This window comes from Ceratotherium simum, chromosome 2 (genome assembly GCF_057802395.1).
Source record: "Ceratotherium simum simum isolate JZ-2026a chromosome 2, ASM5780239v1, whole genome shotgun sequence".
In the NCBI taxonomy this organism is placed as follows: domain Eukaryota; kingdom Metazoa; phylum Chordata; class Mammalia; order Perissodactyla; family Rhinocerotidae; genus Ceratotherium; species Ceratotherium simum.
This window is the reverse complement of record NC_141901.1, coordinates 10,420,362-10,439,011: the sequence shown is the minus strand read 5'-3', so window position 1 is coordinate 10,439,011 and position 18,650 is coordinate 10,420,362. Positions and strand designations below refer to the sequence as shown.

Genomic DNA, 18,650 nt, shown 5'->3' with positions numbered 1-18,650 from the left:
GAGAGGTCTCAGTACCATGGCACAGCAAATATTAGTATAGCTTAAAAACCTTTCGCGTTTGTAATTTTAAAAAGTCAAATGGAATTTTAGACATCCCCCCCACATCAATGGATCATCATGCACATTCCACTACAGAAAATGCTAATCGTAAAAAATGATAAAGGTTTTTTTTTAAAAAAAAACCTGAATTTAGCAGTGACTGAATATACTGAGCACTCAGAAAATATTTGTGGAAGGGAGGGAGGCAAAGAGGAAAGGAAGGGAAGAAGGAATTAGAGGGGCTAAAGAATTTTCAAAGTTGATATATCCTGAGGAACAAAGTCCTGGTTATCAAAAAAAATATCATTTATGAATAGAGATTTTTTAAAAAAACAAACAAAATGTTACTACTATTTTAAAATCCATGACTTAGAGGAGATTAAGAAATTAGAAGGTGAGACCTAAGAAAAGAGTCTAGGATCGAGGATTACATTTACCTATGCTCTAAAGTCAGTTTTTTGGACATAAGCAAAGGAATTTACATTGGAACCCAGGGCTCCTGACAGAGTAAGGATCTGGGCAACTATCTACATCATGTAAGCATAAGGTTACATAAGCACAGAAGGCCTTTTAATTTCACTTTAAGTTAACATGATTTTAAAACTATACTAGAGAACAATTAGACTCTGTACAACTATATATAAATCTCACACAATAAGAAAAGTTAATTGAAATCACTTAAATATAAATATATTCCAATTTGGTAAATAGTTATTATGAAGTCACTTGAATGAAGAAAGGAAAGCCAAGGCATAAGGTGTTCATAGATGACTACAGTGCATCATTAACCCTGTCCAACAAGCGTTCAGAACAAAAGGCAGAACTATTCACTGCACAACACTAATATAGTTTTGAAAGAAGTTCAAAGCATTTATGACTTACTGGAGCTAGGAAAACAGGCTTTATTTAATTTGTTGTCCCATGAGAATAATATGAAAAGAGCTTCCTACCTTTGTGATGAGAAGTCGGTATCTATCCAGCATTGCCTGGTTGTCATGGCAGCCTGCTAATAACTGCCACACCTCTGCCCTCAACGCTTCAGGAACACCACTCTTCACCAGAGTGGAGAGCCCTTTTGGTCGTGCACCAAGGTTGCTGTGCCTGAGAAAACAAGAAAATAAACCATTCATACTCCCTTTACCACTGCTAAACTGTTGTTGTTATGGAAGTATATTAAGCAGTTTATACAAAAGTGTAAGCCTGGGTCAAGAGAAAAATGGGGCGAGGGGAGCATGAAATAATAACAGTAGTGTTTAAGCTCAGTGATGTCTTCCACATTTTTTCTTCATCCCATCTTCTTTATTGGTGAACCATGTTACGCCACCATTAAGGAAAGTTTTTTCCTCCTCTCATTTAGTTTTTTAATCATCCTATGAACTTATTCATAATGTTGAATGTGTTAACTATTTATTTCTAGGCAGCATTTCAAGGCATAAAAAGAACCATCTGAATCCCCTGAGATGAATGTATAGCAAGTTGGCTAATGGTGTGTGTATGGCACAGATGGGAGGGAAGGGATGCTGAAAGTGGATCACAGGCCCATCACACCTTGACTATACCCCTACATCCTGACCCAAAGTGCTCCCTAAAGGAAAGATCTAGCCCTTTCCTACAAACCCTATACAATCTATACAACTCCACACTGCTCAGAGAGCAGCACATACTTATCAGCCTTACCCATTTCCAAGGGTATTTAGAATTGGAACAAAGGCAAATATCTCTTGTCATGACGTCAATGATCACATAGTAGGTATGCTACTATGAGAATCTGCCCAATTTAATAAGAAACTGTAGTTCTCAGTCTTGTGAATATAAATTTCATTCCTCAACTTTTTCCTAGTGCCTAGCTTGAACCTGGAGCCATGTTCTATGCCTTTTTGCTCAGACTTTATCTCTACTTGTATTTGCTGCTCACTTTTGATCTCTTAGACCTGACCCTGGTGTAACCATCTGGACTCGAAACCCTGAGGATGTACTCTGGTTTGATCTAACATCCCAGGCTCTGGTTTCAAGTTTTAAGCCTTAAAAGTCACAGAATCCATAGGTCCATTTTTTAAAATTAGCCTTCCATCTACTTCACCTACTTCTCTAGCTAATCTACACTCTTCCACCTCCAGCCCAGATCTCAGTTTTGGCACGCCCTTCCTCTGAAAATATGTTCCATGTTTCTCCATACTGTCATAATCTGGCTACCTTGGAAAAACTGTAATAACTTTCATAACTCAAAAGTTCAAATAAACTCATCCTATTAATATTTTTAATAAACCATCAGATTTATATCCATTCTGTTCTCTTTTGGCTTCTTCAAAGAAAACTTTATATTGTTGAGTTAAAGAACGTAAGCTGACAATACTGATAGGCTTGAAGCAAAACAAAGTAAAAAGAGGTAGAGCTTGTATGATTGAACATCTATTGCACTATTAAAGAACACAGTCACGCTGCTAGGTGAAAAAAGCAGGTTTCAAAATAGTATATATAGTATTATTTTAAATACACATTCTCTCTCGCTCTCAAAATTGTATGTATGGTATTATTTTAAATACACATTTTATCTCTCTCTCTCTAACACATACTATTTTGAACCTGCTTTTAACATGAACAGGAAAACAATATGGAAGAATATACTCCAAAATATCTGTGTATAGAATTAAGAGGGAAAGTACTCCTTTTATTTTCCTATGCTGTTTGCAATATTTACAATGATCTTAAATTCTTTTATAATCATACATAAAAAAAGTAATTTCAATTCTTTAAATTTCTCTCATGGACTTAAATTAAAATATAACTTTAGTTAACTTGTAAAAACACCATAGCTAAATATGCTCCACAAAATATGACAAGTAGAGAGTATTAATTATTCTTGAGAAGACTTACACCTGAGCAAACTATGTGCCACCTGGAGCTTCCTTCCAGCTGCCTCTTCTTCACTATCCAATTGAGTTTAAGATTAGCAAAGGAATATTATGCCACAAGACAGCCAGGATCAATCATAAAAGGATCTTTTTCATAATTTATTATTTCGTTATGATTATACTTTTGAATAGGAAAAACATACGTGGTTTGTGGGTAGCTGAGTTTCTGTACTCTTAGTGTTAAAAAACTGAGTTAACTAAAAACAACAATGTGCAAAGGAGTAAGCTGATTTCCTCTGAAATTAAATGCTAAATATTCTAAATTATGAGTCCCATAATATATAACATAAGGGGAATTCAAGTAATTAAATACGTTATATGCTACATGTTATATAGAGATCAATAAGTCATCATTGTGTATCTACAGCTATTAAACCTCCAATAAATACCCCTCATGTAAAAGAAACCTTTATTCAACCCCCTATAATCCCCTAGCTCTCATACTGTCTCCTACCTTGTACATCCAATTTCTAAAAGAGTTGTTGTATACTCACTACCTCTATTTCTTGCCCTCCCACTCACTCCTCAACTCAGCTCGACATGGCTTCTCTACCTCTCCTAGAAAACAGATTTCACTTCAGTAATACATGACCTCTCCCTATACCACTAAATTCAAGGGACATTTTTTAATCCTTTCACTGTAGACCACCTTGTTTCCCCTGGCGTCAATGACAAAGCACTCTCTTTTCCCCCTCACAAACCCCACTCTCTTGTCTCTGGGCATTACCATCCATGCCCATGTATTCTGAGCTTCAGAGGCACCTCAAAATCAACATGCTCAAATCTGAACTCATATTCTCTCTCTCTCCAAACCTGGTTGTTTTCCAGGGTATCCCATCTCAGTGACTGTCACCATAATCCATCCAAATTAGAAACCTAGGCATTATTGGTGCCATTACTCTCTGCCCCACAATCCATCACTAAGCCATCAACGAGTCTAATGCATTTTATTTTCCCAACCTCTCCAAAATCCATGCATTTCTATCTCCACTGCCACCAATTCTATTCATTCTATTCACTCTAGACCTCTGCAATAGCCTCCTAATATCTATTTGCCCTACTGCAATATATTTCCAATACTATAGGCAGAATGAAGAGGACAAACAGCTTGATTAAATATTTCGTTGGCTCAGCTTATTTTGTATAATGATTTACATAAGATTTTGAATTTGGAATATCTCTTCCTACACATGCACACATGCATACAAACACATGCATATACACATCCCGTAAGGTTAACAGTCAACAGTCCCTAATGAACATTTTACCATAATATGATGCAACTCAATTGACATTCAGCTTCTAGCTGACCCTCAGCCATCTGTTTGGCCAGGCATAATGGAAAAAATCTTTTCTCCTTTCTTAAAAACCTAGGCACTATTTATCTTTACAGACTAACATTTAAAAAGAACCAGATCATTCATAACACTGCATCATTAACAGCTTTAATTTACTGATTATCCTGGTAATGATACAGTAATTATACTGCATACAGCACCCTGGTACTTAAGAGGTACTAATGGATATTAAGCCAAATGCTACCAGTATACCTCTATCACCAGGGAGGACCCAAACAAAAGAGCAATTTATAGAAATAACCATTGCTTTCAATATTTCTGATAAAAATGTAACTACGTGTGGCACTGCCTTAATACAACATTAACTGCAGCTATCAAGAGACTCGGAAATAGACAACTAGTTACGACACACGCTGAACTCTGCACTAGAAACAAGATAGATATCTAATTATTCAAAAAAATCACACATAAACCAGATATATACTAAACACATAGTAATCAGGTAGGTTTTAATGCATGAATATAAACTCCACAAGGGCAAGTATCTCTGCTTCTTTACTTACGTATCCCAAGCACCTAGAACAGTATCTGGCACATAGAAGGCATTCAATACATTTTAGATAAATGAATAGGTTTATGAAATTAAATTAATATGATCAACTATTAAGGCTAAGCAAAGAAAGCATGCTTTTTTAAAAGCAAACATTCTCATTGATTTTAATAGGATCATAAAGCTGCTATGTATTCATCTAGTTACCTCCAAAGAGGCATCTTTTCTTGAAACTATCTAGGTATAGAACTTTTTCTATTTTTAAAGCTGTCCAACAGAGAGTTTCAGAGAGAAAGTATCACTGCTAACAAAAACAGAAGAGAAGTCAAGAGATGAGAAGAAAAGCCACTGAATGACACTGTGTGGTGGCTGATGGAATTAGGGCAATTTTGATAGAGGGGAGGTGGAAGGAGATGGCTAGAAGATATGAGAATGAGAGGGTAGCAGCTTGACCCATTTTAAAAGGTTCTCTCAGAAAAGAGAATAGTTAGAACTGAAGCTAAAAGATGCGGTGGCATCAAATAAAGTTGGGGATTTCTCCTTCCTCCAATAATGAGAACACCGAGGTATGTAAACCTAGGTCTTAGACTAAGTTAAATAAGCTACATTAAGAAAAATTTCATGAAAAGAGATAGATTAAAGGTCACTATGAAGATTAAGAGAACAAATTTTGTTTTGATTTATGTTTTTGAAGGGTTTTTTCCCTCAGTTGAAAAAAATGGAACATTATATTAATGTGAAAAGGAGGGAAGCTACAGATGTTCATACTTAGTGATTCTAATTTTTCAGGTTCCTCAGAGGTTAGGTTTTATTTTTTCCCCAACAGCTTGTTGATGCTCAGCTAGGGTGAGAGGCCACTGATTAAAAACATATTTTCCCACTTTGATAATAAGTATAGCCATGAGGAATACAATCAAAATGCCTACTAAATGTGTATCAATTTTCTGATATTCTAATAAAAGAGAATGAATAGTTTGAGGATGGTTTTATTTAATATAATAAACCAATACCCAATTTTTACCTCAGATGTTCGCTTAGTTTTTTTGTTAGAAAACCTTGTTGCTACAAAAGTTGATTTTTATACTTAAGTGTTAAAGGTTAGCACTACGTTTTCCTAGTCTTTAAAAATCTCCACAGCTTCCACACAATTTCAAAACCAGAAGCAGTTATCCAGTAATAATTTTACCCAATATCTTAAATTCCTTAAATAATACTCAAGTCATCAGCATTACCATTCTGAATATATTCAACACATAAAAGAAATCTTCCTACCACTTTCACTTTGGTTTTTCCAAGTCTTCCCATCACAAATGTTTCCTCTCTTGCTCTCTCCCTGTCCCTCTTCCTCTCCCTCTCTCAATTCCAGTTCGCTCACTTTTTTTTCACGTAGTAGTTATTTCTTCAAGACACCTGAATTCCAATCTCATATAAAGACTTCAGTTACTCAACTTTTTAAACAGTATGTTTTTAGTTTTCTTTTCCATACTATTATTTTTTTTCTGATAATTTCAAATTAGTATCAAATATTATTCCTTTATAGCTTTCTAATAGTATATTTAGTTACCGGAATTCTGATTTTATCCATAAAAGTTGCACTTTAATACAGTGATCTAGCTGTTTTACAATAAGTTCAAAATACTTTCAACTATATTTTATTTAAAAGTTCATTGAGAACACAGGCTGTCTCCTCACTTAAAAGAAAAATTTCCCCAAAGCACAAAATGTAGTGTTTTACACATCAGGTGCTTTACCTAAATAAATCACAAATATATTTTCATGTTAAGTACCTTGCTAGTATTCGTAAGACTCATTGAAAGCTTCTAAACCTAAAGAAGACTAATGTTTAAAAAAGATATTCTAAAAGCAATTTAAAAATTTTGTCAATCCTTGTATAATAGATACAAACCTCTCAATTAGGCAAATTTTACCCTTTTCATATGAATTGTCATGACATAACTGCAAAAGTGAGCCAAATAAAATAAAAATATTTGAACTGTAAAAGATCCAGCAAGTTTTCTAAAGGTCTAAAAACCAATTACCTTAGTTCTTTAAAATAGTTCCCTCCGATTCTTTCAATGAATTTCCTTTTTTTTTTTTTTTTGTGAGGAAGATCAGCCCTGTGCTAACATCTGCCAATCCTCCTCTTTTTTTGCTGAGGAAGACCGGCCCTGGGCTAGCATCTGTGCCCATCTTCCTCCACTTTATATGGGATGCCGCCACAGGATGGCTTGCCAAGTGGTGTGTCGGCGCGCGCCCGGGAGCTGAACTGGCGCACCCTGGGCTGCCGCAGCAAAGCGCGCACACTCAACCGCTTGCGCCACCGGGCTGGCCCCTCAATGAATTTCTTCAAGTCCACTAAATAAAAATATAATTTAGAAAGATTATATTTTATTTCTGAAAAAAATTACACTGAATTATAGCTGAGAAGCCCTGTTAATTCTACCTCAAAAGTCTTTCTCCATTTGGATGGGGCCGGCCGGTGGCGTGAGCAGTTAAGTGCACGCGCTCTGCTGCTGCGGCCCAGGGTTCAACGGTTTGGATCCCGGGCACACACCGACGCACTGCTTGTCAAGCCATGCTGTGGTAGTGTCCCGTATAAAGTAGAAGATGATGGGCATGGATGTTAGCCCAGGGCCGATCTTCCTCACAAAAAAAAAAAAAACGTCTTTCTCCATTTGGAACCTACTCTCCATACATAAGACCTGTGAGTTTGGTATAGACCTCATCAACTCACGTAATTACCATCTAACTTGTTTCTCTATTAACAGTTTCTTCTTACTCCAAAATTACCCTTCTAAATAATAAAAAGCATCATAGCTTAAAATATTTATTGGAGATTGTCTTTATTATGTTGAAACTATTGTTGAATGGTGGGTACATGACACTTTACTGTATCTTTTTTTCTACTTTTGTATACATCTGAAAATTTCCATTGGGTCTTCAGTGCTTACAGGAGCATGTATCCATTATACCACAATTATCTGTTTAAATGTCTATGTCTCTATAAGATGGTAAACTCCTTGGGGATAGGAATTATCTCCTATTCATCTTTACATCAGCAGTGTAAGGATAAGTCCTAAGAGAGAGTAGGTTATTTTTTTTAAGCTGGATGAGAGAATCAAGTGACTTGTCATTTTATAGAAAAAAAATATAACAAAACAGTCAAGAAATCTGAAACAACCTGAGTGTTTCGTTATTTTGTTAAAATGGTATGAGTATACATTCCCACCTTTCTTGATTATGAACCTCAAAGGTAGGAACTGTGTCTTTATCTATGTATCTCCTAGAGCCTAAGAAGATGCTTCATAAATGTATGTTGAACCAAGTTATAAATCTTGCATTTTATAAATAGAGCAAAGATCTTAATTTGCTGTTTATTTAGTCACCAAAGTATTTTGTTTTCCTGTCCACCATACTGCCCTTCTCATGATCTCTCTTTAAACTCATTCTAGAAGCCTCGCAAGGGTATCGATTTCCCTAGTTTATTCTCTCTCTTACTAAAACTTTTACATGCTCCTATAAAAACTAATCCAGCAACCTACCTACAATATAGAAATGACAGCCTGTCTACCTGGTTAAAAAAGTTCTGGTTCTGGAGCAAGACTGTCTAGATTCAAATTCTGGCTCTGTCATTTACTTGCTGCATGATCATAGGTACATTACTTACTGGCTGTGGGATCTTGAGCAAGTTACCTATTTACTGTCATTATTTGTTGCATTTTTTTTTTATAATTTTTATTTATTTATTTATTTTTCCCCCCAAAGCCCCAGTAGATAGTTGTATGTCATAGCTGCACATCCTTCTAGTTGCTGTATGTGGGACGCAGCCCCAGCATGGCCGGAGAAGCAGTGTGTCAGTGCGCGCCCGGGATCCAAACCCGGGCCTCCAGCAGCGGAGCGCGCGCACTTAACCGCCAAGCCACGGGGCCAGCCCTGTTGCGTATTTTTATACTAGCTACCTAACATAGCTGCTTCTCAGTTTTCTCATCTCTAAAATGAGGATAATGGGGCCGGCCCGGTGGCACAGCAGTTAAGTTCGCACGCTCCACTTCAGCGGCCCGGGGTTGCAGGTTTGAATCCCAGGCAAGGACTGATGCACTGCTCATCAAGCCATATGTGGCAACGTGCCATATACCAAATAGAGGAAGATGCACGCACAGATGTTAGCTCAGAGCCAATCTTCTTCACAAAAATAAATAAATAAATAAATAAAATGAGGAGGATAATAGTCCCTACCTCAGAGGGTTCTTGTGATGACTAAATTAACAAAGGCATCTACAGTGCTTAGAGTAGCACCTGGTACAGAAACAGGTACACTTAATCAGCTATTACTTTTGTAGCCATGCCCCACCTTCCTCTTGTTACAATAAACCATCTGTGCTCCTAAATGCAACTCCTCCATCAGTCAACAAATCCATCTCTTCTTGTCTATTCGTCGACTCCTCTTGCAACTGTGTCCTCTTCCTCTGGCACTATCAAATTTTCTCTCTCTACTAGATCATTTCCAACAACACAGAAACATGCTCTATTGGCCATCTTAATTTTCAGAATAACCTCTCAACCCACATCTACTTCCTAAGTTCCTAATTCTTATCATCCCTTTATAGTAAAACCTACTCTGAAGAGCTACCTATGACATAGTCCAATCCAGCATTCATTCCTACCTCTCCCTTGAGAGGTTCTGGTAGAGCCACCAGTGACATCCAAATTGCTGGATCCAATGAAATTCTCAGGCTTCCTCTGACTTTACCTATCAGCATTTGATCACTCCCTTGATAGAATTAGGTCACTTGATTTCTGTCCTGGTTCTCCTATTACCTTACTGGTATGCTTTCTTGGACTCTTTTGCGTGATACTCCTCATCCTTCCAACCTCCAAACACTGGAGTGGTTGAGGGCTCAGTCCCTCGATGACTTCTCTATCTATCTATACTCACTCCCTAAGTAATCTCATCCATTCCAACAGCTTTAAAAACCATCTAGGGGCCGGCCCAGTGGCGCAAGAGGTTAAGTGCGTGCACTACACTTCGGCGGCCTGGGATTCGCAGGTTTGGATCCTGGGCGTGCAGTGATGCACTGTTTGTCAAGCCATGCTGTGGCAGTGTCCCATATAAAGTGGAGGAAGATGGGCATGGATGTTAGCCCAGGGCCTATCTTCCTCAGCAAAAAAAAAAAAAAAAAAAAGGAGGATTGGCATCAGATGTTTGCTCAAGGCTGATGTTCCTGACAAAAATTAATTAATTAATTAAAAAATAAATAATAAACAAATAAATAAATAAAAACTATCTATACACTGATGGCTCCCAAACCCATATTTCCATCCTTATTTTTCCCTTGAAACTCAGTCTTATATGTAACTGACTAATGGACACATTTATTTGGATGTCTAAAAGGCATCTCAACATCTCTAAAATCTTGATTTTATCCTCCAAAGCTGTTCTTCCTCCTTTATCTTTCATATTTAAGTAAATGGAAGGTCTTCTAGTTGTTCAAGCCAAAAACATCAGCATCATTGGTCAGTTATTTCTTTTCTCAGGCCACACAGGAAACACAAGCAAATTCCATCAGTTCTCTCTCAAAATATATCCAGAATCTGATCACATGTCACCTTCTGCTACTAGTTTGGCATAAGACACCATCATCTCTCTCCTGGATTATTTGCAATAGTCTTCTAACTATTCTGCCTGCCTCTATCTTTGCTCTCTTATAATTTATTTTTCACTTCAAAGCGAAAACAATGCTTTTAAAATGTTTAAGTCAAAACACTACACCATGCCATGACATGATCAAGACACAAAGTGGTCAAGAAACTTTCCCGAGAGAAATGAATCTATTTATAACCTAACAGGAAATATAACTTACATTTATTTAAAAATTACACAAGAAAAAATAATCAAGTACCAAAATGTAGATATATAAGATGTTCATAGAATTGAAGGGACAAAAATCTCTAACAGTCAGAAATACTTCATTCATAAATATGTTCAATAATATTTGTTGAGCAACTACTATACTCCAAGCACTCTGACAGGTACCTGTAAGACAAGAGTAACTCTGAGGAGGTCGTATGCATTTTACATAATTTTGAAGGGTTAGAATAAAAAAATTAGTTCAAGACAGTGTCTCATAGAGTAAATACTACAAATCAAAGTAAAGAGTGAGCAATGAGTATGCAAGGGATAATGAAGGCACTGACCTAAGAGGAGAAAAGGATACACTTCAAACAGCTATTCTATGTATAAGCCATAAATTTCATTCTTGTTTTTTCTCTTCTTTTCTTTCTTTGATGTAGTGGTAGCATTTTGTGCTTCAGCAACTACAATGCTCAGGGCTAATACTCAGGGTTTCTTTTTTTTTTTGCCATTTATTCAAGGCACAACTTACACATGTAAAATTCACCCTTTTTAGTGTACAGTTCCGTGAGTTTTAACAAATTCATATCGTTGTGTGACTATCACTATAACCAAGATATAGGACAGTTCAAAAAATCTCATGGGCCGGCCCAGTGGCGTAGTGGCTAAGTTCCCACACTCTGCTTCAGCAGCCCGGAGTCCGCAGGTTTGGATCCCAGGCAAGGACCTATGCACCACTTATCAAGCCATGCTGTGGCATGTGTCCCACATATAAAATAGAGGAAGATGGACACAGATGTTAGCTCAGGGCCAATCTTCCTCAGCAAAAAAGAGGAGGATTGGCAACAGATATAAGCTCAGAGCCAGTCTTCCTCACACACACAAAAAAAATCTCCTATGTTCTCTTGCAGTCAGTGCCACCCAACACCCCTAGTCCTTGCCAACCACTGATACATTTTCTATCATGATAGTTTCGGCTTTTCTAGAATTTTATATAAATGGAATCATACAGTACTTAGCCATCTGAATCTGACATATTTCATTTAACATCATGCATTTGAGATCCATCATGTTGTTATGTGTATCAGAGTTCATTCTTTTAACTGCTCAGTAGTATTCCACTGAATGGATGTACCACAGTTGATTGATCCATTTACCTGTTTGAGGGCATTTGGATTGTTTCCAGTTTTTGGTGATTATGAGTGAAGCTGTTGCAAACACTCATGTACAGGTTTTCATTTCACTTGGGTAAACAGATAGGAGTGGAATTGGAATTGCTGGGTGGTATAGGAAGCGTGTGTTCAACTTTATAAGAAAATGCCAAACTATTTTCCAAAATGGCTGCACAATTTTGCATTTCTACCAGCAACATACGAGAGCTGCAGTTGCTATGTACCCTTGCCAGCCCATGGTATTATCCGGAGGTGGGGGGGGGGGTCGTTTTGCTTTGTTTTTGTTTTTCACTTTAGCCATGTGAATATGTGTATAATATAGTAGTATCTCATTGTGGATTTAATTGGTATTTCTCTAATGACCAACGCTGTTGAGCATCTTTTAATAGGCTTATTTGTAATAAGAAATGTCTTCTTCAGTGAAGAGTGTTCATATCTTTTGCTTATTTTTAAATGAGATTATTTGCTTTTTTAGTATTTTAAAGTTTTGAGAACTTTTTTCATAATCTAGATACAAGTCCTTTATCAGATATGAGTTTTGCAAATATTTTCTCCCACTATGTGGCTTTTCATTCTTTTAACAGTGACTTTTGAAGAGCAAAAGTTCTTAGTTTTGATGAAGTCAAATTTATCAATTTTTACTTTGATCATTCCTTTGGCGTCATATCTAAGATATCTCTGCCTAACCAAAGGTCACAAAGATTTCCTATGTTTTCTTCTATAACTTGTATAATTTTAGCTCTTATATTTTGGTCTATGATCCATTTTGTGTTAATTTTCAACATGAGGCAAGGTGTGGCTCAAAGTTCTTTTTTATTTTTCACATATGGATATCCAATTGTTAAGCACCACTTGCTGAAAAGACTATCCTTTCTCCATTGAATTTCAACTGCACTTCTGTTTAAAATCAATAGATCATATATGTGTGGGTCTATCTCTTTTGCATAAGGGCTTTATTGAGATATAATTCACATACCACAGAATTCATCCATTTAAAGTGTACAACTCAGTGGTTTTAATATATTCACAGAGTTGTGTAGCCATTACTACAATCAACTTTAGAACATTTTCATCCACTCCAAAAAGAAATCCTGTACCCACTAGTAATCACTCCCCCCAAAGACCCACCTCAGCTCTAGACAACCACTAACCTACTTTCTATCTCCATAGATTTGCCTATTCTGGATACTTCATATAAATGGAATCATACAATTGGTCTTCTCTGACTTGCTTTTCTCACGTAGCATAATGTTTTCAAGAGTCATGCATGTTGTAGCATGTGGTAATACTTTATTGCCGAAAAATATTCTATTGTATGGATATCACATTTATCCATTCATCACTTGATGGACATTTGGATTGGTTCCACTTTTTAACTATTATGAATAATGATACCATGATCATTTGTGTACAAATTTTTGTGTGGACACATGTTTTCACTCCTCTTGGATATATGAAATTGCTAGGTCATAGCATAACTCTATATTTAACCTTTTGGGGAATTGCCAGAATGTTTTCCTAGGTGGCTATACCATTTTACATTTCTATCAACAGCAGAGGAGGGTTCCAATTTCTCCACATCCTTGCCAACACTCCTTATTTGTCTTTTTTATTTCAGGCATCCTAGTGGGTGTGAAGTGGTATCTCATCGTGGTTTTCATTTGCATTTCCCTGATGGCTAATGATATGGAGTATGTTTTTATGTGCTAGATGACCATTTGTATATCTTCTTTGGAGAAATATCTATTTAGATTGTGTGACTCTATTTCTCAACTCTCTATTCTGTGCCATTGATCCATATGCTATTCTTTAATCAATATTGTCTTGATTACTGTAGCTTTATGATAAGCTCTGAACTCAAGTAGCGTGAATCTCCCAACTTTGTTCTTCGTTTTCAAAATTATTTTGGCTATTCTAATTACTTTGTCTTTCTATATAAATTCTATAATCAGCTTGTCAGTTGCTACAAAAAAAAAAATTCTGCTAGGATTTTGATTGAAATTGCACTGATTCTATAGATAAGTATGGGGAGAACTGAAATCTTAACAATACTAATAAAGCTTTTATTCCATGAACATAGTGTATTTCTCCATTTATTTAGGTGTTCTTTGATTTCTTTTATTACCATTTTCTAGTTTTTCAACGTATAGATCTAACACATAGTTTGTTAATTTCTACCTAAATATTTCAGGGTTTTTCCGGTTGCTTCTGTATGTTTTTAAATTTCTATTTCCAATTATTCATTGCTAGTATACAGAAACAAGATTGATTTTTGCATATTTACCATGTACAACCTTGCAAAACTCACTTAGTTTACAGTTAGGTTACACCAATGAGTAACAGTGGTATATGATTGAAAGGAGGAAGAAGGAAAGAAAGGATTACATTCTCAGAAGTAGCTATACCACAACTCCTGAGAAATACTAACACCAGCCAGGCCATCTAAGAAGTACTAGCACCAATCATATAGTGTTCCACCACCAGCTCAGAGGTCTGGGTATTTCTTCAGAAGTGAAGAACCAACCAAAGGACTCCTCCCCTGACAGTTCCTTCTAAACTCTAGCTGCTGTGAGCATCCTCAGAAGCCTAACCAACTAGTTGTGCAGCCCTCTTCAGAGATTCTGCACCAGCTCCTCAGGAGACCTCCACTGAGTTCCTAATTCTGGTTAACAATAGTGTACTTCTTACCATCTTACTTCTCCAGCCCTAGAGGTTATAGCTGCTTCCTACTACTTGGGTACTTGATGGGGTTCAGGGCAGGCCGCCCCAAGATGTGCCATTCTGGCATGCGGATTATTTCAAGCTGAAGACAATTAAGGCTCAGATGACTCTGAAAGAAACTTTGACCTCTCCCCCCACCCCCACTAACTGCCTAAAAGAATTTAAGATAGAAGGCCTGTCCCCCGGGACAGGCCATCACCATAGATAACTCTGGGTATGGATAGACTGGGAGGGTCCTTGCTAAGCCCATTCTTAGCAAAGTTCTGTTTACCAAACATTTACATTTGTAAGGGAAATCTCCATTTGTAAAGGCATCTCCCTCTCTGTACCAGGAAGAAGGGGGGATGACCTCATCTCTAGAAACTTATCAATGCGGAAGGCAAGGCCTTAAATTTGCATAATAACCTTACTCTTGTTTACTGTGCTTTTCTGGTAATCTCCAATAGCTGACTCCTCCCACTCACAACATCCTCCTTTGTCTTTAACTGAATATGCTATTTAAGAAGAGAACCTCCGCCATTTTGTCGAGTTACCCAGTTTTTCCGGGTCTCTCGCATGTACACATGCTATAAAGCTTTGTTTGATTTTCTCCTGTTCTTCTGTCTCATATCAATTCAATTAGTACCCCAGAAAGGACCCAGAGTGGGTAGAGGATAGTCTTCCTCCCCTTCATACTTCGAGGTCCCCTTTCAGTCTTTCAGCCTTCTAATACTCTATAAACCAATGACCAGCATTAATACCCTTCTGTTTGAAAAGCCTAGCATGGCTTCTGTTTTCCAGACAGGACTGTGACTAAAAATGCTCTTCTTCTGACCAGCCCCCCTTTCGTACTCCCCAATACCTAACCATCCTGTGAAATTCTATTAACTAATGACAAAGATTCTCTCCTTGACCAAACTCCACTCAGGCTCCCCTGATCTCTCTTCTCAAATAGGCCCTGACTTTTAAGCTTCCATGTTCATCTCTGCATTGTATAATTTTAGTAAGAATCCTACTAAGTCAGTTTAGCCAGAATCCCCCATCCTCAATATCTGATCACACTCAATTTCTAACTGGGTTCCTCATCTTCCACCATCCCCAGGTGATATCTGATCATCCTGATCTCCCTTCAGCAAGAATCCTGTTAAGTCAGTTTAGCCAGGATCTCCCCCCTTATCCCTGATGTTTCCTCTTAGCAATTTTCTATCCACTGACCTCCACCCTACTCCTTGGCTATAAATTCCCACTTTCCTTGCTGTATTTGGAGTTGAGCCCAATCTCTCTTTCCTACTGCAAGATCCCATTTCAGTGGTTCCTAAACCCATCAAGATAGTCCCTCCCTTGAATAAAGTCTTCCTTATCATCTTTAACAAGTGTCATGAATAATTTTGCTTTAACACTAACTCAGGGCCATTTAAAATGAAAACTGTTCATCTTAAAATAAAGAGGGCAATAAACACTAAATGAAACCAGTAAAAACATGAGATGAATTTAGATAGGTGGACAATGCTTACATGAATAAATTAGCTTATATAGCGCAGGGAAAAATTGTGAAGGATTTTTGATACAGGCCACAGAGCTTACCAAACATCCTTTCAATGGAATGTTGGAGCTTCTGGGAATTACCTGATACCAGAGGGGTGTGTGCCTTTATTTGTCTTTGACTAGGCTAATTTACAACTCTCAACAGATAGAAGATAATGTATAGAAAACTGATAACAATCACAAGTTTTTCTGCCCATAGCTATGCAAATGAATAGTCAGGAAGAGAATATAAATCTCGAAATCAAATCTTCATTTTGATTGGTTCTAATATTCTACTGGTTCCCCATTAATTAATGAACTAAATAAATTCTCTGAGATGTGTTCATTTTATATTTGTATGTGTAAGATAAGTAAAATTATATTTTCTTTGCTTAATAAAGGGGAGGCAGCTAGCCCTCCCTTCCTCTTAGGGTATCTCCTTAAAAACATAAGAGGTTCAACACTTTGGTCAGGAATGTAATAAACCTAGTCTCCAGATTTTACAATGAGAAATCATGAGCCCTCCAACTCTTGGAACTGTAAATACATATCTCCTAAATTAACTCAGCATATGTAAAGGAGATTATCATAAGGAATATTCATTTGTCTCTTAAGATAAAAAAAAGTTTTAGTTGTTCTTTCTTCTACTTTACTATGTTCTTTCACACACATAAAATCTGTGACATTCTGCCCAGACTTCGTAGTTCCTCCTGGACTACGTACATGCATGCAATCTGATATGCATATTCAATAATAAATCTTCATTTCTATATATCTATTCTGGTATGGCAGAGTCTTTTTGTTGGCAAGATTTTTAAATTTTACCAACATATGATAGTCAGGATTACCTTTAAAAAAAACTTACTTATAATAAATATAAACAGAGTACTTATAATATAAACAGAGTACCTTTTTTTGTAGTTCCAGATAAAATGCCCCAAAATGTAAAGTAATAATTTTAGTCAGAAAGAATAAAACAGGCTGAGTTACACTTTATAATCAGTGGTGAAATAAGTAATTCTAAATTCTACAACCCCTGTTAGTGGTAATAGACATAGCAGAGAAAGGAAATGCAGTCCTTTAACAACAGATATTTACATGTACTGGCAATGTATCATAAAACTGACTACTCTGAGCAATGTTATGTCTGAGTGAAATAATAAGGCAAATACATCTTCCAAAAGTAAACTGAATACGACCACCCTGGGTGGAAGACCTAGCCAAACATAAAGAGTATAAATTATATTTTAACTTTTACGTTTTTAAAGTATATTAAAATATTAATATTAAAATATATAAACACATAGATTTTAATTAATAAAGCAAATTAACATTAACTATGTAAATATAAAATTTTCAATAAGAAAAACTTTTACCATCTTCCTAGCAATTCTCCCCAAGAATATAGGATCTTCTCAGGACAATCCTTAGACACATCACCTGTTCCACTTGAGAGTTCATTATCACTCTCTGCAGAAGAAACACAAAAACCAAAACAATAAACATTATATATTATATATTTACATATTATGAAACAAGAAATATGACTGTGTCTAATAAAAAAATCAAACAATACTTCTTTCTATATTATTACACCTATTGCCAAAAAAACAGTAAAAACTTCATTACTATAATTTATCTTTAGTGTCTATATAAATATTTTCAAAGCATAAACTTTTTATGAAAATTCTTATCCACAGCTTACATAGTATAAAATTGAAAATACCTATAAATAAATAGCTTTATCCAAAGAGAGTAAAATTTAAAAGCTAATGGTAATACAATTAGAAATTCCTATATGGTGCTCTACTCACCAGATTAATATTCTCAAATATGAATATTTTATTAGTGAGACCAAGAAAACCTAAAATCAAGAGCTAGACATATATATCAATATATAACACTGAGAAACATATATATTATGATACAAACACATAAACAACCAGAAACCTAAAAAGAAAAAAAAATTATGGTTTTAAAGATGCATTCATAAGTACAATATATTTTTGACTAAAGGAAAGAAGAAACCGTTTGGCATTTTAAAATGGCACCTTTAGGCGCTGGCCCAGTGGCACAGTGGTTAAGTTCGCACACTCTGCTTCAGGCGGCTCAGGGTTCGCAGGCTCGGATCCTGCGCACGGACCTATGCACCGCTTATCAAGCCATGCTGTGGCAGGCGTCCCTACATATACAGTAGAGGAAGATGGGCAAAGATGTTAGCCCAGGGCCAGTCTTCCTCAGCAAAAAGAGGAGGATTTGCAATGGATGTTAGCTCACAGCTAATCTCCCTCACCAAAAAAAAAAAAAAAAAGGCAACTTTATAAAACATCCCAAAATGTAAACTAATAGTTTTAGAAAGAATAAGATGGGTTGGTTGGGTTGCAGTTTACAAGCAGTGGTAAAAATGAGTAATTCTAAGCTCTATAAATCTTTTAAGTGGTAATAGAGTTGGTAAAGAAAAAAAACGGAATGGGCCCAATTTACCTATATTATAACAAAACCGTTGACACAGTACTACATAACAAAAGGCTAGAGAAGTGTTGTATGAATGATAAAATAAACTAGATAAAAATCTGCCTTGCTGATAGCAAGTACCAAGGTTTT

At 36.4% G+C, this 18,650-nt stretch overlaps 1 protein-coding gene across 3 annotated transcripts in view; it reads right to left on the bottom strand.

The window, feature by feature from the left end:
• Positions 1 to 18,650, bottom strand: part of RABGAP1L (RAB GTPase activating protein 1 like) — a 701,003-nt gene that overhangs the window by 500,425 nt on the left and 181,928 nt on the right. For all 3 annotated transcript variants that reach the window (XM_087438180.1, XM_004425016.3, XM_087438183.1), the window contains 2 exons: positions 17,423 to 17,516; positions 990 to 1,140 (listed from right to left, as the gene is read on the bottom strand). In XM_087438180.1, coding sequence (XP_087294306.1) covers positions 990 to 1,140; positions 17,423 to 17,516 — 245 coding nt within the window. The remainder of the gene's footprint in view (positions 1 to 989; positions 1,141 to 17,422; positions 17,517 to 18,650) is intronic.